Source organism: Caretta caretta, chromosome 5 (assembly GCF_965140235.1).
Source record: "Caretta caretta isolate rCarCar2 chromosome 5, rCarCar1.hap1, whole genome shotgun sequence".
NCBI classification, from domain to species: domain Eukaryota; kingdom Metazoa; phylum Chordata; order Testudines; family Cheloniidae; genus Caretta; species Caretta caretta.
Genome location: NC_134210.1, coordinates 202,130 through 225,441, shown reverse-complemented (window position 1 = coordinate 225,441; position 23,312 = coordinate 202,130). Strand labels below are relative to the sequence as shown.

Genomic DNA, 23,312 nt, shown 5'->3' with positions numbered 1-23,312 from the left:
TCTGCTCTCCAGGAGTGAGGAAGCCTGAAACCTTGTAGTTCCCAGTGAATACATCCTTGATCCAGAGACCACATAACCACAGGGCATGGAAAATGAGAAGCCTGGAAATCCTGCAACAGGGAGGAGAACACTGCCTTCTACTTGTAGGGAGCCCTCTTCCCCACTTGGTCCCCAGGCAAAGAGCTTCTAACTCACCTACAGACACTCTGGACCGACAGGGTTTGCTTCGGTGGCCAACAGATACAGGGTGGATGGACAGAACCCGCCAGCCTTCTTACCTGCTGGATTTCCCACATTGCCAACCGTATGGAGGGGTAGAGGCGAGGAATGGCCCGTCTGGCCACCCCAGCCTCACATGGGCTTGGCTCCGCCCCCTCCTCGTCTGGGCTCAGCTGCTGCTCTTGGCATTTCTTTGATTTCCTGAACAGCATGTGCTTGAGAACAGCAGTTGCTCCTGCATGCTGGATGTGGCTGACAACAGGTGCCCCATTAAGCCCAGCCTGTTCCCTTTGAGGCTGTTTCTCCCCATCTGCTGGCCATGGGGCCAGGGTGTGGAATTTCAGCTCCTCATAATCAGAGTCCCCATCACCTCTCTGAAGGAAAAAGGGCAGAATTCAGAAGAGACAGAGATCCACAGTTAGCTGCAGGAGTCTCCAAGTCAGCAGCCAGAAGTAAAATGCCCAGATGCAGGAGTCCCCAGGACACCTCCAGGAGTGCCCAGCTATGGGAGTGTCCCTGCCTCCAGAACATCAATGAGGGGCTTGGGATGCAATGCAGCTGTGAGAGGCACTCCCCAGGATGGTAACTGGGGGGCAGGGACATAATGCCTGGCTCGTAGAGCTGCCCTGGGATGGCCAGGGATGCAATGGGAGCATTCCTCTCCCCCACCAAAATAGTAACCTGTGTTGCTGGTTCTCAACCTATTTACCATTGTGGGCTGCATATGGAGCTTTCTGTGTATTGTGTGGGCCGCAGCCACACAATATATCTACTACCCATATGGCCTTGAGGATGTCACATGGGCCGCAGCTGTGTGCTGACTGGGCCGTGGATCGAGAACCACTGGCCTATCTGCTAGAGCTTCCGAGTGAATAAAGGTAGGAGGGGTCTGGGCTGCCTGACCAGTTGGTAAAGTACTGGACATTTCCTATGGGAACACAAAGCAATATTACCGTCGGGACAATTCCATTAGCTCAGAGGGAATAGTCTGAGCCCCCGCACCCACCCTTTGCCCATAAGGCACAACTGGAGTCCCCAACACCCACCTGCTCACAGGGCACAGTCAACGTCTCCATGAAGGGCTGGATTCCCACAGTTCGATGGTATTGGACCAGCGCGGTGAGCGAGGTGTGAGCTCGGTCCTCCCCCAGGATCACATAGCGTGCATTGGGCTGCATCTCAATCATGTAATGCCTGCAGCGGCTCTCACCCCTACAGAACCAGACAGACTCACTGCTCTGGGGCCCAGAGCCTCTCTAGGCCTTTCTTAGCAGCAGCATCTGCATTAGAGATGTGCCTAGAAGCCCCAGCTGAGATCAAGGCCCTACAGCTCTGGGTGCTGCTTAGACACTAGAGAGAGATGGTCCCTGCCCTGGATTTATACTAAATAAACCAGTGCAGGGAGGGGAAACAGTGGCACAGAGAAGGAAAGTGACTTCCCCAAGGTCACACCAGGGAGGTGACAGAGCCAGGAACAGAATACGGGTCTCCCAACTCACAGTCCACAGCTCTGAAACCCTGTAGCACTCCCAGCATGAGATATGGTAACACAACATTTTGTTTAAAAAAACAGAATGGTACAAAATCAACAGGGCACACAAAATGTATTAAAAACTGGCTAACTGACAGGTCTCAGACCATACCTGTAAGCTAGGGAAATCTGAGACTTGGAAGAAGAAAGAGGTGTAGAAAGGAGAGCCAAGGTAAGAGAGAAAGTCATGTGGTATTCGGTCAGTTTTCTTTTGGAAGAAATTGGCAAGAACCTGAACAGAGAGAGAAGCAGAGGCACAAGTACGGGAGGGTTTGAGGAATGAGTTAAAAGTGGTGGAAAGATGGCTGGAATTTTGGGCATGGGACTCAATTAAATTGGAAACGTAGAATTGTTTAGCTAGGAAGATGGCGGAACTGAAAGAGGAAAGAATGAATTTGTAATTGATGAAGTCAGCCTGGGCATGGGATTTCCACCAAAGATGCTTCGCTGCATGAGAACAGGAACAAAGGGAGCAGATGGAACTATGTTATAATCATCTAGTCTAACCTCTTGTATAACACAGGCCCAAGAGCCTCACCCAGTGATTCATCTATCCAGCAAAGAGCTTCTGGGTGAGCGACAGCACAATCTTTTAAAAAGAGAGAGGGTCTTAATTTAAAAAAAGAAAAGGAGTACTTGTGGCACCTTAGAGACTAACCAATTTATTTGAGCATAAGCTTTCGTGAGCTTCATTCATCCGATGAAGTGAGCTGTAGCTCACGAAAGCTTATGCTCAAATAAATTGGTTAGTCTCTAAGGTGCCACAAGTACTCCTTTTCTTTTTGTGAATACAGACTAACACGGCTGTTACTCTGAAACCTCTTAATTTAAAGATTCCAACTGATGGAGGATCTGCCATATCCTTAGGTAAGTTGTTACAATAGTTAATCATCTTCACTGGTAAACAACTGCACCTTATTTCCAGTCTGAATCTAGCTTCCAGGCATTGGATCATGTTATCCCTTTGTCTGCTAGATAGAAAAACCCACTGTGCCGCTGGCAGACCCGATGCCAGCTCATGCCAAGGCCCCTAGGCCTCACTGAACACTGACAAAAGCATAGCTAGAAACCGGTCTGGCTGACCTGTGTGTTAGCATTGTTAAAACGGATGTTAAGTTGCTAAAAATACGTTTAGTGCTTAGACTTGATGAAATACTTGTAGGATGCTGCATGTATTGATCTCACTTATAACATCTTTAGCCCATGGTATGAAGCTATACTAAGTGTTTGCATTGTAAACCTCTGTAATTATGTGACTCACCAAACAGAAAAGAAGCATTAATTAGTGTAAACTGTTGGTCCTACACACAAGAAGGCCCACTGAAACCAAATGAGGCATTGTAAAACATCAAAGGACAAAGACTCTGTTGGTTGCTCTGCCCCCCCCGCCCACGAAGAGGGGACCTGCATCATCTCATCCCATTAGCTTGAACTCTGGGGGAAGGAATAAAAATGCCTGTGAAGAAGGAACTGCATCACTGTGCTGCTTGGCATTTGGAGAGAGCAATATTTGTAAGCGTAAGCAAGGGATCTGCCGGCTGCTTCGCTTGGGTTAGCCATAACGGACACATAGAGCTTGTGTATTACAGGTGTCTCTATTACAAATGAGTGACAGTGCTACATTTCAAAAAGTATGTGTATGTTTACCTGCTTTAACCTTGTAAATAATTCTCATTTCTTTTTCCTAGTTAATGAATCTTTAGTTAATTACAAACTTGGCTACAAGTGTTGTCTTTGGTAAGAGATCTGAGATACAATTGACCTGGCGTAAGTGACTGGTCCTTTGGGACTGCGAGCAACTTGAATATTGTTGAGAGTTTTGGTGTAAGGGACCATCTACCATTAAGTCCAGCTTGCTGGGTGGCAAGAGACTGGAGTGCCCAAGGGGACTGTCTGTAACTCCATGTTACGGCTGTTTAGTGCTTTAGGAGTTCAAACTTGTTACTTGGTTGGTAACATTGGCACTTACACTCCTGAGCTATTCTAGACGGCTTGACACCCTCTATTATCAGGATCTCTTCTCCATTTAGAAAAAAGAAAAGGAGTACTTGTGGCACCTTAGAGACTAACCAATTTATTTGAGCATGAGCTTTCGTGAGCTACAGCTCACTTCATCAGATGTTTACCGTGGAAACTGCAGCAGACTTTATATACACACAGAGAATATGAAACAATACCTCCTCCCACCCCACTGTCCTGCTGGTAATAGCTTATCTAAAGTGATCAACAGGTGGAAATGGCCCACCTGTTGATCACTTTAGATAAGCTATTACCAGCAGGACAGTGGGGTGGGAGGAGGTATTGTTTCATATTCTCTGTGTGTATATAAAGTCTGCTGCAGTTTCCACGGTAAACATCTGATGAAGTGAGCTGTAGCTCACGAAAGCTCATGCTCAAATAAATTGGTTAGTCTCTAAGGTGCCACAAGTACTCCTTTTCTTTTTGCGAATACAGACTAACACGGCTGTTCCTCTGAAACTTCTCCATTTAGGTAATTGTAGACTGTGATCAAGTCACCTCATAGCCTTCTCTTGGTTAAGCTAAATAGATTGTGCTGCGTTAGTCTCTCAGTGAGGGCAGGTTTTCCAGACCTTGAATCATTCTTGTAGCTCTTTTCAGTGCCCCTTCCAATTTGTCAGCTTCCTTTTTTAAGTCGGTACATCAGAACTGGACACAGTATCCAGTATCAGTCCCAGCAATGCTGTCTACAGAGGTAAAATCACCTCCCAACTCCTACTCACTACTCCCCTATTTATACACCCAAGAATGGCATTAGCCCTTTGGGCCACAGCATCATACTGGGAGCTCACATTGCTTGTTCACTATGATCCCTAGATCCTTCAGTGTCAGCGCTTTCCAGGGCACAATCCCCCACTCTGTAGGTATGGTCCTTGGATTTGGCTGCATTAGAACACATTTTGTTTGAATGGGCCAAGCTTACCAACTGATCCAAGTCACTCTGCAAGACTGCTGTCACTACCATTTATCACTCTGCCAATGTGTGTGTCATCCACAGTTCTATCAGTCATGGGTTAATATTTACACGGAGATCATGAATAAAAATATTGAACAGTGTCAGGCCTGAAATTGATCCCTGTGGAACCCCATTAGAAACTTCCCCCACCCTCCATATGAGGATGATTTTGCACTGACAACTACTTTTTGAGACCTATCAGTTAGCCGTTCTTAATTCATTTTGTGTGTGCTCTATTGATATTGTATGGTATAATCATGCTGTACAAAGTTAAACCCTTACAAAAGTCTAAGTATATTACATCTACAGAAAGAAAAGGAGGACTTGTGGCACCTTAGAGACTAACAAATTTATTTGAGCATAAGCTTTCGTGAGCTACAGCTCACTTCATCGGATGCATTCATTGGACCGTGATGAAGTTTGACCGTGTGCTTGATTGATTGTTTGAAAAGTGTGAATTGGGAGTGCTTTGTTCCAGGTGAGCCTTGAGTGGGCCTGACTGCTATAAAAAGCCAGTCAGCTGTGAACCAGCTGAGCAGCGAACAGCAGAGAGGCTAACAGGGAGTTTGCCTGGGAGTTCGCCTGGGGAGAGCCCACTGAGGTTTACATCCTGCCAGCTTCTCTGAGTAGTTACTACAACTCCTGAGGAAGCCTGGAGAAGGAAGGTAATATGGATGGGAAGCGTTCAGCTGCTGTGACCTGCACTGGATGTGCCATGTTTGTCTTTCTTCCACAGGACAGAAACGACTTTGTCTGTACAAAGTGCAAGCTGGTCTCCATATTGGAAGAGAAGGTTCAAGGTCTGGAGAAACAAGTATCGACTCTGCATTGCATAAGGGAAACTGAAGATTTCCTGGACAGACGTCAGGATATGCTTCTACGGACACAATGTTCTGAAGATTCAGAGCAGGCTGCACAGCAGGAACAGAAGGCCGGTGAAGAAATTTGGCAGCATGTGACCTCCAGAAGAAAAAAGGGGAGCATCCATGTACCAGCAACGCAGATACAGGTAAGCAACCGTTTTCATGTTCTCTCCACAGGTACTAATGCGGAGAGTGGACTAGATGATATGTCTGAGGGAAGGGAACAGAAGGAGACGCCGCCGATTGGAAGGCATGAGATGCACTGTCCTAGGGATGGGGGTTCCAGGACCACCGCTCCCAAGAGAAGGAGGCGGGTGGTGGTGGTCGGGGACTCTCTCTCCTCAGGGGGACTGAGTCATCTATCTGCCGCCCCGACTGGGAAAACCGAGAAGTCTGCTGCTTGCCAGGAGCTAGGATTCACGATGTGACGGAGAGACTGCAGAGACTCATCAAGCCCTCGGATCGCTACCCCTTCCTGCTTTTCCACGTGGGCACCAATGATACTGCTAAGAATGACCTTGAGCGGATCACTGCGGACTACGTGGCTCTGGGAAGGAGGATAAAGGAGTATGAGGCACAAGTGGTGTTCTCGTCCATCCTCCCCGTGGAAGGAAAAGGCCGGAGTAGGGATCATCGAATCGTGGAAGTCAACGAATGGCTACGCAGGTGGTGTCGGAGAGAAGGCTTTGGATTCTTCGACCATGGGATGGTGTTCCAAGAAGGAGGAGTACTAGGCAGAGACGGGCTCCACCTAACGAAGAGAGGGAAGAGCATCTTCGCGAGCAGGCTGGCTAACCTAGTGAGGAGGGCTTTAAACTAGGTTCACCGGGGGAAGGAGACCAAAGCCCTGAGGTAGGTGGGGAAGCGGGATACCGGGAGGAAGCACGAGCAGGAGCATGTGAGAGGGGAGGGCTCCTGCCTCATACTGAGAATGAGGGGCGATCAGCGGGTTATCTCAAGTGCCTATATACAAATGCACAAAGCCTGGGAAACAAGCAGGGAGAACTGGAGGTCATGGCAAAGTGAGGGAATTATGATGTGATTGGAATAACAGAGACTTGGTGGGATAACTCGCATGACTGGAGTACTGTCATGGATGGGTATAAACTGCTCAGGAAGGACAGGGAGGCCAGAAAAGGTGGGGGAGTTGCACTGTATGTAATGGAGCAGTATGACTGCTCAGAGTTCACGTATGAAACTGCAGAAAAACCTGAGAGCCTCTGGATTAAGTTTAAAAGCATGAGGAACAAGGGTGATGTCGTGGTGGGAGTCTGCTATAGACCACCGGACCAGGGGGATGAGGTGGACGAGGCTTTCTTCCGGCAACTTGCAGAAGCTACGAGATCGCACGCCCTGGTTCTCATGGGCAACTTCAATCATCCTGATATCTGCTGGGAGAGCAATACAGCGGTGCACAGACAATCCAGGAGGTTTTTGGAAAGTGTAGGGGACAATTTCCTGGTGCAAGTGCTGGAGGAACCAACTAGGGGCAGAGCTCTTCTTGACCTGCTGCTCACAAACCGGGAAGAATTAATAGGGGAAGCAAAAGTGGATGGGAACCTGGGTGGCAGTGACCATGAGATGGTCGAGTTCAGGATCCTGACACAAGGAAGAAAGGAAAGCAGCAGAATACGGACCCTGGACTTCAGAAGAGCAGACTGACTCCCTCAGGGAACTGATGGGCAGGATCCCCTGGGAGAATAACATGAGGGGGAAAGGAGTCGAGGAGAGCTGGCTGTATTTTAAAGAATCCTTATTGAGGTTACAGGGACAAAGCATCCCGATGTGTAGAAAGAATAGTAAATATGGCAGGCGACCAGCTTGGTTTAACAGTGAAATCCTTGCTGATCTTAAACACAAAAAAGAAGCTTACAAGAAGTAGAAGATTGGACAAATCATAGAATCATAGAATATCAGGGCTGGAAGGGACCTCAGGAGGTAATCTAGTCCAACCCCCTGCTCAAAGCAGGACCATTCTCCAATTAAATCATCCCAGCCAGGGCTTTGTCAAGCCTGACCTTAAAAACTTCTAAGGAAGGAAATTCTACCACCTCCCTAGGTAACGCATTCCAGTGTTTCAACACCCTCCTAGTGAAATAGTGTTTCCTAATATCCAACCTAAACCTCCCCCACTGCAACTTGAGACCATTACTCCTTGTCCTGTCCTCTTCTACCACTGAGAATAGTCTAGAACCATCCTCTCTGGAACCACCTCTCAGGTAGTTGAAAGCAGCTATCAAATCCCCCCTCATTCTTCTCTTCTGCAGACTAAACAATCCCAGTTCCCTCAGCCTCTCCTCATAAGTCATGTGTTCCAGAACCCTAATAATTTTTGTTGCCCTTTGCTGGACTCTCTCCAATTTATCTACACCCTTCTTGTAGCGTGGGGCACAAAACTGGACACTGTACTCCAGATGAGGCCTCACCAATGTCAAATAGAGGGGGACGATCACGTCCCTCGATCTGCTCGCTATGCCCCTACTTATACATCCCAAAATGCCATTGGCCTTCTTGGCAACAAGGGAACACTGTTGACTCATATCCAGCTTCTCATCCACTGTCACCCCTAGGTCCTTTTCCGCAGAACTGCTGCCTAGCCATTCGGTCCCTAGTCTGTAGCGGAGCATTGGGTTCTTCCGTCCCAAGTGCAGGACCCTGCACTTATCCTTATTGAACCTCATCAGATTTCTTTTGGCCCAATCCTCCAATTTGTCTAGGTCCCTCTGTATCCTATCCCTGCCCTCCAGCGTATCTACCACTCCTCCTAGTTTAGTATCATCCGCAAATTTGCTGAGAGTGCAATCCACACCATTCTCCAGATCATTTATGAAGATATTGAACAAAACCGGCCCCAGGACCGACCCCTGGGGCACTCCACTTGACACCGGCTGCCAACTAGACATGGAGCCATTGATCACTACCCGTTGAGCCCGACAATCTAGCCAACTTTCTACCCACCTTATAGTGCATTCATCCAGCCCATACTTCTTTAACTTGCTGACAAGAATACTGTGGGAGACCGTGTCAAAAGCTTTGCTAAAGTCAAGAAACAATACATCCACTGCTTTCCCTTCATCCACAGAACCAGTAATCTCATCATAGAAGGCGATTAGATTAGTCAGGCATGACCTTCCCTTGGTGAATCCATGCTGACTGTTCCTGATCACTTTCCTCTCATGTAAGTGCTTCAGGATTGATTCCTTGAAGACCTGCTCCATGATTTTTCCGGGGAGTGAGGTGAGGCTGACTGGCCTGTAGTTCCCAGGATCCTCCTTCTTCCCTTTTTTAAAGATTGGCACTACATTAGCCTTTTTCCAGTCATCCGGGACTTCCCCCGTTCGCCATGAGTTTTCAAAGATAATGGCCAATGGCTCTGCAATTGACCAGGGAAGAGTATAAAAATATTGCTCGGGTATGCAGGAGTGAAATCAGGAAGGCCAAATCACACCTGGAGTTGCAGCTAGCAAGAGATGTTAAGAGTAACAAGAAGGGTTTCTTCAGGTATGTTAGCAACAAGAAGAAAGTCAAGGAAAGTGTGGGCCCCTTACTGAATGAGGGAGGCAACTTAGTGACAGAGGATGTGGAAAAAGCTAATGTACTCAATGCTTTTTTTGCTTGTGTCTTCACGAACAACGTCAGTTCCCAGACTACTGCACTGGGCAGCACAGCTTGGGGAGGAAGTGACCACCCCTCTGTGAAGAAAGAAGTGGTTTGGGACTATTTAGGAAAGCTGGACAAGCACAAGTCCATGGGGCCGGATGCGCTCCATCCGAGAGTGCTAAAGGAGTTGGCAGATGTGATTGCAGAGCCATTGGCCGTTATCTTTGAAAACTCATGGCCATCGGGGGCGGTCCCAGATGACTGGAAAAAGGCTAATGTAGTGCCTGACTAATCTAATTGCCTTCTATGATGAGATAACTGGTTCTGTGGATGAGGTGGATGTGTTAGAATCATAGAATCATAGAATATAAGGGTTGGAAGGGACCCCAGAAGGTCATCTAGTCCAACCCCCTGCTCGAAGCAGGACCAATTCCCAGTTAAATCATCCCAGCCAGGGCTTTGTCAAGCCTGACCTTAAAAACCTCTAAGGAAGGAGATTCTACCACCTCCCTAGGTAACGCATTCCAGTGTTTCACCACCCTCTTAGTGAAAAAGTTTTTCCTAATATCCAATCTAAACCTCCCCCACTGCAGCTTGAGACCATTACTCCTCGTTCTGTCATCTGATACCATTGAGAACAGTCTAGAGCCATCCTCTTTGGAACCCCCTTTCAGGTAGTTGAAAGCAGCTATCAAATCCCCCCTCATTCTTCTCTTCTGCAGGCTAAACAATCCCAGCTCCCTCAGCCTCTCCTCATAACTCATGTGTTCCAGACCCCTAATCATTTTTGTTGCCCTTCGCTGGACTCTCTCCAATTTATCCACATCCTTCTTGAAGTGTGGGGCCCAAAACTGGACACAGTACTCCAGATGAGGCCTCACCAATGTCGAATAGAGGGGAACGATCACGTCCCTCGATCTGCTCGCTATGCCCCTACTTATGCATCCCAAAATGCCATTGGCCTTCTTGGCAACAAGGGCACACTGTTGACTCATATCCAGCTTCTCGTCCACTGTCACCCCTAGGTCCTTTTCTGCAGAACTGCTGCCTAGCCATTCGGTCCCTAGTCTGTAGCTGTGCATTGGGTTCTTCTGTCCTAAGTGCAGGACCCTGCACTTATCCTTATTGAACCTCATCAGATTTCTTTTGGCCCAATCCTCCAATTTGTCTAGGTCCTTCTGTATCCTATCCCTACCCTCCAGTGTATCTACCTCTCCCCCCAAGCTTTGTGTCATCTGCGAACTTGCTGAGAGTGCAATTAATCCCATCATCTAGATCATTTATAAAGATGTTGAACAAAACTGGCCCCAGGACTGACCCTTCGGGACTCCACTTGATACTGGCTGCCAACTAGACATGGAACCATTGATCACTACCCGTTGAGCCCGACAATCTAGCCAGCTTTCTATCCACCTTATAGTCCATTCATCCAGCCCATACTTCCCAAAGGCTAATGGCATTTTGGGATGTATAAGTTGGGGCATTGCCAGCAGAGCTTGAACCCTGGGGACTGGGGCATACCCAGGAGCTGGGGAAGCGTTGTTGGGGGGGATCCCCAAAAGAAAACTTAAGAGCTACTAGAACTATCAACTATTAACTAACTGACTAACTCACACTTGCAAAGCAAGAGCAACAGTTTGTTCCAGCTAGCCATCATCAGCGGTAAGAAGGAACCAAGGGGGTGGCGGGTCGGCAGGGCCCTATATTGGGCGCCATGAAGGAACAACTCAAGGGGGCGTCCAGGCCAACCCTATGGACGCTGCTAAGGGAAAAATCTTCCGGCTGGCATGCACGCAGCACGCACACACCCGATTGGAATTGACATGAACAAGCACTCGAAGAAGCAGCTAGGTTCTTTTTGTTGCTTGGACTCTCAGGGTATGTCTACACTGCAATTAAAACCCACGGTTGGCCCATGCCCACTGACTTGGGCTCAGGCTAAGGGTCTGTTTAATTGTGGTGTAGACATCTGGGCTCAGGCTGGGGTCAGGCTGAAGGACCTTGAGAGCCCCAGAGGTTGAGCTGTAGCCCAAGCCCGAACATCTACACCGCAATTAAACAGACCCTTAGCCTGAGCCCTGCAAACCCTAGTCCACTGGCACAGGCCAGTGACAGTGTCTAATTGCAGTGTAGACATAGAGTAACTCCTCACTTAACGTCGTCCCGGTTAATGTTTCGTTGTTACGTTGCTGATCTATTAGAGAACATGCTCATTTAAAGTTGCGCAATGCTCCCTTAGAATGTTGTTTGGCAGCCGCCTGCTTTGTCCACTGCTTGCAGGAAGAGCAGCCCCTTGGAGCGAGCTGGTGAGGGCTTGGAACCAGGGTGGACTGGCAGCCCCCATCAGCTCCCCGCTCCCCTAAGTTCCCTGTGCGGCAGCCGCCCAGCAGGCTACCAATTGCCAGGCAGTTCAGGTGTCCCTCCCCCTACTGCTATGTGCTGCTCCTACCCTCTGCCTTGGAGCTGCTCCCGGGAGGCTCCTGCTTACTGTGCAGGAGGTGGGGGGCAAAGAGGGGTGCTACTGTCAGGGTGTCTCCCTCCCCCCACTCCTGCCCCCCTGCTCTTGTACCCCATCTCCACAGAGTGGGGGGCGGTGGGTGGGGAGGGACACGACAGGGCTCAGGATGGAGGAAGCTTGCTGGCAGCAACTGCTGTCTCAATTTGCTAATCTACTTAAAAAGGCAGTGTACTTAGAGTGGGGTCAGTGTACTTGAAGGGGCAATGCGCATCTCTCTCACACACACGGTGTAGGTCTCTGTCTCTCTCTCATACACACACTGCACGTCTCTGTCTCACACACACATGCACCCCCCGGCACTTTGGAAAGTGGAGGGAGTGTTGTGCTCCAGTGGGATAGCGTGGGTTCATCATCATGTTCAGTTTCCGTACGGAATGTTTTCAGCCACTGCTATGTGTCTATTGTGTCTCCTCCCTCCATTCGTCCTGCCTTGTAGAGCGTGAGGCTACATTAACAACTATGTGTTAACTCTTGAGGGCTCAGCTGAGTGCTAGTTCATCATTTAGCAGCAAGGCATTCCCTGAGAAATGTCCCACCCTCTTCTACCCGCTGACTCCACCACCTCAACCAAGCTTCACAATCATCATTGCTGTGTACAGTATTAACTTGTTTCTTTAAAACTTATACTCTCTCTGTGTGTTTGTGTGTGTGTGTGTGTGTGTGTATAAATAAATAAATCTTTTGTATAGTGAAATTTTTTTCCCTGGAACCTAACCCTCCCCACACCCCAATTTACATTGATTCTTATGGGGAAATTGGATTCGCTTAACATCATTTCGCTTAAAGAAGCATTTTTCAGGAACATAACTGCAAAATGTTAAGCAAGGAGTTACTGTACTTGTAGGTCCAAAAATCATTAAGCATAAGCAAAAGACCTCCATCTGTTTTGCATGAGTTAGCCCTAAAGGACATACAGAGTTTGCTTATTATAGAAGTTTCCATTGTCTTTTGAAATCTAAGACTGTAACTCACTTGTGTGTGTATGTTACCTGCTTTATTTAACCTTGTAAATAACTCATTTCTATTCTTAGGTAATACATTTTTAGTTTGTTTATTACAGAATTGGCTACAAGCATGGTCTTTGGTGAGCAACCTGCAGTGCAATTGACCTGGGGTTAGTGACTGGTCCTTTGGGACTGTGAGTAATCTGAATAGTGTTGTGATTTCTGGTGTAAGGGACCATCTGTCACAAAGACAAGCTTGCCTGGGTGGCAAGATAGACTGGAGTGCCCAATGCGACCGTCTGTGACTCCAGGATAAGGCTGCTATAGAGCTTGTGGAGTTCACTCTTGTTACTTGGTTGGTGAAATCTAATTATGGAACATACAACCAATTTAGGGTTTGTGCCCTGCTTCTTGACAGTCTGCCCTGAGCCAGGCATGCGCGGTCATGAGCCAATTGAGATAGCTTGACACGGTTCTTGGCCCTACACCATTTAACATTTGTATCAATGACCTGGAACAAAATTATCACTTATAAAGTTTGCAGGTGGCACAAAAATTTGGGGAAATATAAATAATAAAAAGGGCTGGTCACCGATACTGAATAGGTTGGTAAGCTGGATGCAAGCAATGTGTGTTTCAATATGGCCAAATATAAATGTATACACTAGGAACAAAGAACATAAGCCACATATACAAGATGTGGGACTCTCCTGGGAAGCAGTGACTCTGAAAAAGATTTGGGGATTGTGGGGGATAATCAGCTGAACAAGAGCTTCCTGTGCGATGCTATGGACAAAAGAGTTAACATGACCCTTGGATGCATTAACAGGGGAATTTCAAGCAGGAGTAGAGAGGTTTTATTACCTCTATATTTGGCATTGGTGGTATCCCTACGGAAATACTGTGTCCATTTCTGATGTCCTCATTTCAAGAAAGATATTGATAAATTAGAGAGGGTTCAAAGAAAAGCCATGAGGATGATTAAAGGATTGGAAAACATGCCTTATAGTGATAGACTCTAGGAGCTCAACCTGTTTAGTTTCTCACAGAGAAAGATAATGGTGACTTGATCACAGTTTATAAGTACCTACATGGGGAACAGAAATTTGAAAATACAGGGCTCTTCAGCCTAACTGACAAAGGTACAAGATCAAATGGCTAGAAACTGAAGTTAGACAATTTCAGACTGGAAACAAAGGTGCACATTTTTGATAGTGAGGGTAATTAATCACTGGACCAATTTACCAGGGGTCATGGTGGATTCTCTATCACTGAAAATTTTTAAATCAAGATTGGATGTTTTTCTAAAAGATATGCTGTAGTTCAAACAGGCTTTATTTTGGGGCAGTTCGCTGGCCTGTGTTAGGAGATCAGACTAGATGATCATAGTGGTCCCTTCTGGCCTTAGAATCGATGACTACTCAGTAGCCCATTCTATCTTACAGGCTTGTGCCCCTGCATCACTACCCTGAACTTTCGCTTGCACGTACCTGTGCAAAGGACCCCTTTTCATCACTCCCCTCTGAGTACGTTCCTAGCCTACACATCCCAACCTCCTCCAGTCTGTCCCCATTCCAGGCAGCACCTCCTCCAGCCTGATCCCCCCAGTGCAGGACTCAGAAACAGCATCCCTTTCCCACCCAATATGGCACTTCCTCAAGCAGTTCTCACAATCACCATCCTCCACCTCCCATACAGCTGCATGTGGGGATGGATGGAGCATCCACATCAACTGCCCAACATCTCAGCTCCCCACGCAGTGCCCATACCTAGCATCCCCTCCAGCTCATGTCCTGTGGCTACTATACATAGTTCATGAATCAATCTAATCCTCAGTAAAAGGCAGAGGCTCTCTCTTCTTTATGGAGGCCTCAGAGTCCCCATCTGTCCCTCTGGGGTGTGTCTAGGGCACCCAGGTCAGGGGTGTCTAAGCACCAGCCTCATTATCTCAGTCCACGGAGAAAGCGGACGCACTGTGCTGGCATTGCCCCATGCAGCCCAACACCAAGAGTCCTGGTAGAAGAAAAGCAGTGGATGCGTTACCTGTATGACAGGGTGTAGCCTGGCCTGCTCTGACTGATTCGAACCAGAAAGCAGCCCAGAGGCTTGTCCATCAGCAAGTTCTCAGCTTTCCTGAAAGCAGAGAGGAAAGATTTTAATCCGAGAGTCAGCAATAAACCCGCAAGCTTTCCCTGTTCAGGAGCCCCCATCCCTTTTTCACATCCTGGTAACACTCCCTCTATGGTGCAGCCAGCACTCACTCTCATCCTGCCCCCTTCACTTCAGGCACACTGTAAGTACCATTCCCAGACCTGAGGAAGAGCTCTGTGTAGCTTGAAAGCTTGTCTCTCTCACCAACAGAAGTTGGTCCAATAAAAGATATCTCAACCACAGTGTCTCTGAGACAAGATGGCCAGGGAATAAAGTGTGGGCTTTTGGAGGAAACTGGTTACTCTCTCCTTGGACTGACAAAGGAGTCAGAGAGATAGAGCCTGAAATGGCTGGATTGTTCTGGATTGACCATAATGGACAATGTTTTAATCTTTATTTCTCTATGCTAATGAAAGGATTTCCAATGCTGTGTTCCAGTTGACTAATACATCCTTCTCTGTCTTGAAAAGACTTGGGTGTCACTGCACTTGCTTGTGCGCATTAGTCCCAGAAGAGTGTCCAAGTCGTTACCAGGACTCTGTTTCAGTTGGGTTTGCTGAACAGAGCTCACCACGTTACACAAGAGCTCAGAGCCCCGAGGCTCAGTCTAGGAGGCAGTGATGCTGCAGAGCCTAGCCTGAAGGAAGGGCGGGACTCCTTGGGGGTCTGGCACACTGAAAGGGACTGCTTAAAGGCTGGGATGTAGCACAGATCCCATGGATCTGTGACAACAGTATTGCCATATTGAACTCTACATACAGAGTTAAAATCACCTCCCTGCTCCTTCTCTACACATTCCAGGATCCCTTTTAGCCACAGCGTCACATTGAGAGTTCATGTTCAGCTATGACCTCTAAATCCTTTACAGAGTCACTGCTTCCCAGGACGCAGTCCCTCATTCTGCAGGTATTGCCTGCATTCCTTGATCCTAGATGTATAACTTTGCATTTAATTATATTAAAACTAGGGTTGGTTCAATTAAAAAAATGAATTGCAATTAATCGTGTGATTAATCACGCTGTTAAACAATAATAGAATATCATTTATTTAAATATTTTTGGATGTTTTCAACATTTTCAAATATATTTATATCAATTACAACACAGAATTCAAAGTGTACAGTGCTCATTTTATATTTATTTTTTATTACTAACATTTGCACTGTAACAAACAAAATAAATAGTATTTTTAAACTTCACCTAATACAAGTACTGTAGTGCAATCTCTATCATGAAAGTTGAACTTACAAATATAGAATTATGTACAAAAAATACCCTGCATTCAAAAATAAAACAATGTAAAACTTTAGAGCCTACAAGTGCCATCAGTCCTACTTGTTCAGCCAGTCGCTCAGAAAAACAAGTTTGTTTACATTTGCAGAAGATAATGCTGTCGCTTAATTACAATGTCACCTGAAAGTGAGAACAGGTGTTCGCATGGCACTGTTGTAGCTGACCTCGCAAGATATTTACATGCCAGATGCGCTAAAGATTCATATGTCCCTTGCTGCTTCAACCACCATTCCAGAGGACATGCGTCCATGCTGATGACAGGTTCTGCTCGATAACGATCCAAAGCAGTGTGGACCAATGCATGTTCATTTTCATCATTTGAGTCAGATGCCACCACCAGAAGGCTGATTTTCTTTTTGGTGGTTTGGGTTCTGTAGTTTCTGCATCAGAGTGTTGCTCTTTTAAGACTTGTCAAAGCATGCTCCACAACTCATCCCTCTCAGATTTTGGAAGCCACTTAACATTCTTAAATCTTGGGTCGAGGACTGTAGCTATCTTTAAAAATTTCACATTTGTATCTTCTTTGCATTGTGTCAAATTTGCAGTGGAAGTATTCTTAAAATGAACAACCTGTGCTGGGTCATCATCTGAGACTGCTATAACATGAATACTGTGTATAACATGAATACAATAACATGACAGAATGCGGGTAAAACAGAGCAGTAGACATACAATTCTCCCTCAAGGAATTCAGTCTCAAATTTAATGAACATATTATTTTTTTAATGAGCGTCATTAGCATGGAAGCATGTCCTCTGGAATGATGGACGAAGCATGAAGGGGCATATGAATCTTCAGCGCATCTGGAACGTAACTGTCTTGCGACGCCAGCTACAAACCATGCCATGCAAATGCCTGTTCTCACTTTTAGGTGACATTGTAATTAGGAAGTGGGCAGCATTATCTCCCATAAATGTAAACAAACTTGTTTCTCTTCGCGGTTGGCTGAATGAGAAGTAGGACTGAGTGGACTTGTAGGCTCTAAAGTTTTACACTGTTTTGTTTTTCAGTGCAGTTATGTAACAAAAACCCCTACATTTGAAAGAGGCACTTCCATGATAAAGAGATTGCACTACAGTACTTGTATGAAATGAACTGAAAAATATAATTTCTTATATTATTTTTATAGTGCAAATATTTGTAATAAAAATAATATAAAGTGAGCACTGTACATTTTGTATTCTGTGCTGTAATTGAAATAGATATATTTAAAAATGTAGAAAATCATCCAAAAATATTTAATAAATTTCAATTATTATTCTATTGTTGAACAGTGCGATTAACAGCAATTAATTTTTTCAATCACAATTAATTTTTTTGAGTTAATCGCATGAGTTAACTGCGATTAATTGACACCCCTAATTAAAACACTTTTATTCTAAATGGGCCCAGTTTACCAAGCAGTTCAAATCTACATGGTTGCCCTGTCCTCTTCAGCATTTACCATTCCATCAATCTTTGGGATAAAAATCAGATAAAGACCTTCAGCTGCTGCCACCCTGGATTGGAACTAGTGATCTAGAAGTAAAAGGCCCCGTATCTCACTCCTAGCTCCATAAACCAGCCAGTCTCCCTGATGGGTCTGGATGGGAATCAGTGCTCTTGAGCGGAAAGGCCCTGTGTCCTATTCCCAGCTCCCTGAGAAAACAGTCCATGCTATCTCCAGGGACCTCAACCCATACTCACATACACACTCTCCCTAAGGACATGCCAGCCTCTGCCTGCAGAGCTCAACCCCCTTGGTAAACTGCACGCCCCTAGGGTCCTCACCTCCTGCTGATCATCCCATGCAGCCAGCCAGGAAAGGCCCCATCATCCTGCATAACCTTCCTGGCCTGTGTCTCTCTGAACCAGCGGAGAGTTGCTCCCCTCTTGATTTGCCTCATTTCTTCTTCTTCTCCTGTCTGCCCCTCTGTCCCCACCACAGGGCAGGGCGTGGAGCGCAAAAAATTATCAAAGGGAGTCGACTGAAAACAGGAAAGAGAGAGAAAAAAGGAAGGTGGGTGTGAGACTGATAGATTCCTAGGCCAGAAGGGACTACTGCGATCATCTAGTCTGAGCTCCTGTATAACACAGGCCACATACCTTTCCCAAAATAATTAATAGAGCATAACTTTTAGATAAGCATCCAATTTTGATTTTAAAAATGGTCAGTGATGATGAATCCACCACAATCCTTCGTATATTGTTCCCAGGGGTGAAAGTAACTTAAAGGACTTACCGGTACACCAGAGTCCTGAGCAGAGGGCATGGCCTCAATGGGAAGAGGCCGGGCCTTTAAATACCAGGGCCCTTTAAAATCAAGATTTAAAGGCCCAGGAGCTCCAGCTGCGGCTGGGAGCCCTGAGGCCTTTAAATCACCCCCAGAGCTACCAGCTGCAGAGGCAGCTGGGAGCCCCGGGGTGATTTAAAGGGTCCAGGGCTCCAGCCGCTGCTACCGCAGTGGAGCTCCAGACCCTTTAAATCACCGCCAGAGACCTGCCGCCGCTACCCCAGGGCTCCGGCAGCAGGGCTCGGGTGGTACTTTAAAGGGCCCGGGGCCCCCCACAGTGGCTAGAGCTCCTGGCCCTTTAAATCACTGCCGGAGTCTTGCCGCCGCTACCCCAGGGCTCCGGCAGCGGGGCTCAGGAGGTGATTTAAAGGGCCTGGGGCTCCAGCCACTGCAGGGAGCCCTGTGCCCTTTAAATTGCCAGTCTGGGGAAGCCGGTCGGGTCCGGCATGGCGTACTGGCTCTTGCCGGTACGCCGTACCTCACTCTACCGGCTTACTTTCACCTCTGATTGTTCCAATAGTTAAGCACTCTCACTGTTAACAATTTGCACCGTAGTTCCATCTGAATTTGTCTAGCTCAGGGGTCAGCAACCTTTGGCACGCGGCCCATCAGAGTAATCCGCTGGCGGGCCGCAAGACATTTTGTTTATGTTGATCGTCCATAGGCACGGACCCCCGCAGCTCCCAGTGGCTGCGGTTCGCTGTTCCCGGCCAATGGGAGCTGTGGGAAGTGGCAGCTGGGCCTGCATCGCTTCTTGCAGCTCCCATTGGCCAGGAACAGCGAACCGTAGCCACTGGGAGCTGCAGGAGGCCGTGCCTGTGGACGGTCAACGTAAACAAAATGTCTCGCGGCCCGCCAGTGGATTACTCTGATGGGCCACATGCCAAAGGTTGCTGACCCCTGGTCTAGCTTCAACTTCCAGCCATTGGATCAGTCTGCTAGACTGAAGAGCCCATTATTAAATATTTGTTCCCCGTGTAGATACTTCTAGGCTAATCAAGTCAACCCTTCACCTTCTCTGTGTTAAGTTAAGTAGGTTGACCTCCTTGAGCCTATCACTATAAGGCGAGTTTTCTGTTCTCATGGCTCTTCTCTGAACCCTTTATCAATCTCCTTTTTGAATGGTGAGCACCCAGAACTGGCCACAGGATCCCAGAAGCAGTAGCACCAGTGCCAAATAGAAAGGTAGATAAACCTCTCTGCTCCTACGTGAGAGTCCCCTGTTTATGCATCCAAGCGTTACATCAGCGCATTTGGCCACTGGGAGTTCATGTTCAACTGATTATCCACCACAAACCCCAAATCTTTTTCAGAGTCACTACTTGCCATTCTGTAAGTATGGTCTACATTCTTTGTTCCTAGATGTACACATTTACATTTAGCTGTATTAAAACACATATTGTTTGCTTGCATCCAGCTTACCAAGCAATCCAGAACACTTTGAATCAGTGACCTGTCGTCATAGAATATCAGGGTTGGAAGGGACCTCAGGAAGTCATCTAGTCCAACCCCCTGCTCAAAAGCAGGACCAATCCCCAATTAAATCATCCCAGTCAGGGCTTTCTCAAGCCTGACCTTAAAAACTTCTAAGGAAGGAGATTCCACCACCTCCCTAGGCAACGCATTCCAGTGTTTCACCACCCTCCTAGTGAAAAAGTTTTTCCTAATATCCAACCTAAACCTCCCCCACTGCAACTTGAGACCATTACTCCTTGTTCTGTCCTCTTCTACCACTGAGAATAGTCTAGAACCATCCTCTCTGGAACCACCTCTCAGGTAGTTGAAAGCAGCTATCAAATCCCCCCTCATTCTTCTCTTCTGCAGACTAAACAATCCCAGTTCCCTCAGCCTCTCCTCATAAGTCATGTGTTCCAGACCCCTTATCATTTTCTTGCCCTTCGCTGGACTCTCTCCAATTTATCCACACCCTTCTTGAAGTGTGGGGCCCAAAACTGGACACAGTACTCCAGATGAGGCCTCACCAATGTCGAATAGAGGGGAAGGATCACGTCCCTCGATCTGCTCGCTGTGCCCCTACTTATACATCCCAAAATGCCATTGGCCTTCTTGGCAACAAGGGCACACTGCTGACTCATATCCAGCTTCTCGTCCACTGTCACCCCTAGGTCCTTTTCCGCAGAACTGCTGCCTAGCCATTCGGTCCCTAGTCTGTAGCTGTGCATTGGGTTCTTCCGTCCTAAGTGCAGGACCCTGCACTTATCCTTATTGAACCTCATCAGATTTCTTTTGGCCCAATCCTCCAATTTGTCTAGGTCCCTCTGTATCCTATCCCTGCCCTCCAGCGTATCTACCACTCCTCCCAGTTTAGTATCATCCGCAAATTTGCTGAGAGTGCAATCCACACCATCCTCCAGATCATTTATGAAGATATTGAACAAAACCGGCCCCAGGACCGACCCCTGGGGTACTCCACTTGACACCGGCTGCCAACTAGACACGGAGCCATTGATCACTACCCGTTGAGCCCGACAATCTAGCCAACTTTCTACCCACCTTATAGTGCATTCATCGAGCCCGTACTTCTTTAACTTGCTGATAAGAATACTGTGGGAGACCGTGTCAAAAGCTTTGCTAATGTCAAGAAACAATACATCCACTGCTTTCCCTTCATCCACAGAACCAGTAATCTCATCATAGAAGGCGATTAGATTACTCAGGCATGACCTTCCCTTGGTGAATCCATGCTGACTGTTCCTGATCACTTTCCTCTCCTCTAAGTGCTTCAGGATTGATTCTTTGAGGACCTGCTCCATGATTTTTCCGGGGACTGAAGTGAGGCTGACTGGCCTGTAGTTCCCAGGATCCTCCTTCTTCCCTTTTTTAAAGATTGGCACTACATTAGCCTTTTTCCAGTCATCCGGGACTTCCCCCATTCGCCACGAGTTTTCAAAGATAATGGCCAATGGCTCTGCAATCACAGCCGCCAGTTCCTTTAGCACTCTCGGATGCAACTCGTCCGGCCCCATGGACTTGTGCACGTCCAGCTTTTCTAAATAGTCCCTAACCACCTCTTTCTCCACAGAGGGCTGGCCATCTATTCCCCATGTTGTGATGCCCAGTGCAGCAGTCTGGGAGCTGACCTTGTTAGTGAAGACAGAGGCAAAAAAAGCATTGAGTACATTAGCTTTTTCCACATCCTCTGTAACTAGGTTGCCTCCCTCATTCATCATCCCACACTTTCCTTGGCTTTCTTCTTGTTGCCAACATACCTGAAGAAACCTTTCTTGTTACTCTTAACATCTCTCGCTAGCTGCAGCTCCAGGTGCGATTTGGCCCTCCTGATTTCATTCCTACATGCCCGAGCAATATTTTTATACTCTTCCCTGGTCATATGTCCAACCTTCCACTTCTTGTAAGCTTCTTTTTTATGCTTAAGATCCGCTAGGATTTCACCGTTAAGCCAAGCTGGTCGCCTGCCATATTTACTATTCTTTCGACACATCGGGATGGTTTGTCCCTGTAACCTCAACAGGGATTCCTTGAAATACAGCCAGCTCTCCTCGACTCCTTTCCCCTTCATGTTAGCCCCCCAGGGGATCCTACCCATCAGTTCCCTGAGGGAGTCGAAGTCTGCTTTCCTGAAGTCCAGGGTCCGTATCCTGCTGCTTTCCCTTCTTCCCTGTGTCAGGATCCTGAACTCAACCATCTCATGGTCACTGCCTCCCAGGTTCCCATCCACTTTTGCTTCCCCCACTAATTCTTCCCGGTTTGTGAGCAGCAGGTCAAGAAAAGCGCCCCCCCTAGTTGGCTCCTCTAGCACTTGCACCAGGACTAGCACTCGTCCTCGCTATTTACCACTCCTCCAATTTTTGGGTCATCTCCAAACTTTATCAGTGATGATTTTATGTCGTTTTCCAGGTCACTGATAAAAGTTTTAAATAGCGGAGGGCCAAGGACTGATCCCTGCGGGACTCCACTGGAAACACACCCACTTGATGATGATTCCCTGTTTACCATTACATTTTGAGACCTATCATTTAGCCAGTTTTTAACCTATTTAATGTGTGCCATGTTAATTTTATATCCTTCTAGTTTTTTAAATCAAAATGTTGTGAAATACCAAGTCAAACACACTGCAGAAATTTACATGTATTACATCAACGCTAGTACCTTTATCAACCAAACTTGTAATCTCATCTAAGAAGATACCAGGTTAGTTTGACAGGATCTATTTTCCATAAACCCATGTTGATTTGCACTAATTACATTACCCTCCTTTAATTCTTTATTAGTCGAGTCCTGTCTCAGCTACTTCATTATCTTGTCCAGACTGACAGGCCTATGATCATTTGTGTCATCCCATTTCTGTCTTTTTACAAACTGGCACAACACTAGCTTCTTCCAGTCTCCTGGAACTTCTGCTGTGCCCCAACACTTATTGAAAATCAACAGTGGAGGCAGGAGCAAGAGGTGGGGGACACCTACAGTATGCTCCTTTGAAGATATCACAGATTACCTCACTCAAGTCTGTGCCCAAGGGGAGACCAGACAGGAACCTCATCCACCTTCCACTTCCAGTTCTCCCAAGACCAGGCCCTGCCCAAGGTTCTACCAGGTTTGGTTTATTTAAACTCACAATACTGGGCATGAACTCCCCTTTCTTCCTGGTTACATGGATGAGGAGTGTGGTTCTCCCTGGATCACATGTACGGGATCCGCAGATGGGAGGGCTCCCCCAAGATCACATGTTGGGACGTCCCTGGATATCTGACCCTAGGCAAAGCCAACATTATTACCTCTGTGAGTTTGCTGCGAGGGCGTGGTACTGGTGGCTGTGTCAGAGAATCAGCTCCAGGCTGAGACCTGGGGAGGGGCTGAGGACGTCTCCTCCGTGGCACAGGGACTGGTGAGGCAACTGGTGAGAGGAGGGAATAAAAGGCATTAGGAACCCCCAGGGAATGATTCATCCTACCCAGGAATGGAGCAT

The 23,312-nt window shown here is 47.1% G+C and overlaps 1 protein-coding gene across 3 annotated transcripts in view; it reads right to left on the bottom strand.

Moving 5' to 3' along the window:
• Positions 1-23,312, bottom strand: part of LOC125629277 (myosin-IIIb) — a 168,081-nt gene that overhangs the window by 34,328 nt on the left and 110,441 nt on the right. For 2 of the 3 annotated variants that reach the window (XM_048834643.2, XM_048834642.2), the window contains exons 24-28: positions 23,122-23,240; positions 17,863-18,059; positions 14,693-14,782; positions 1,266-1,431; positions 279-593 (exon numbers count right to left, since the gene is read on the bottom strand). In XM_048834643.2, coding sequence (XP_048690600.2) covers positions 279-593; positions 1,266-1,431; positions 14,693-14,782; positions 17,863-18,059; positions 23,122-23,240 — 887 coding nt within the window. Of the gene's footprint in view, positions 1-278; positions 594-1,265; positions 1,432-1,836; positions 1,983-14,692; positions 14,783-17,862; positions 18,060-23,121; positions 23,241-23,312 lie in introns of those variants that run through there. The other variant, XM_075128285.1, reaches the window with a different exon arrangement.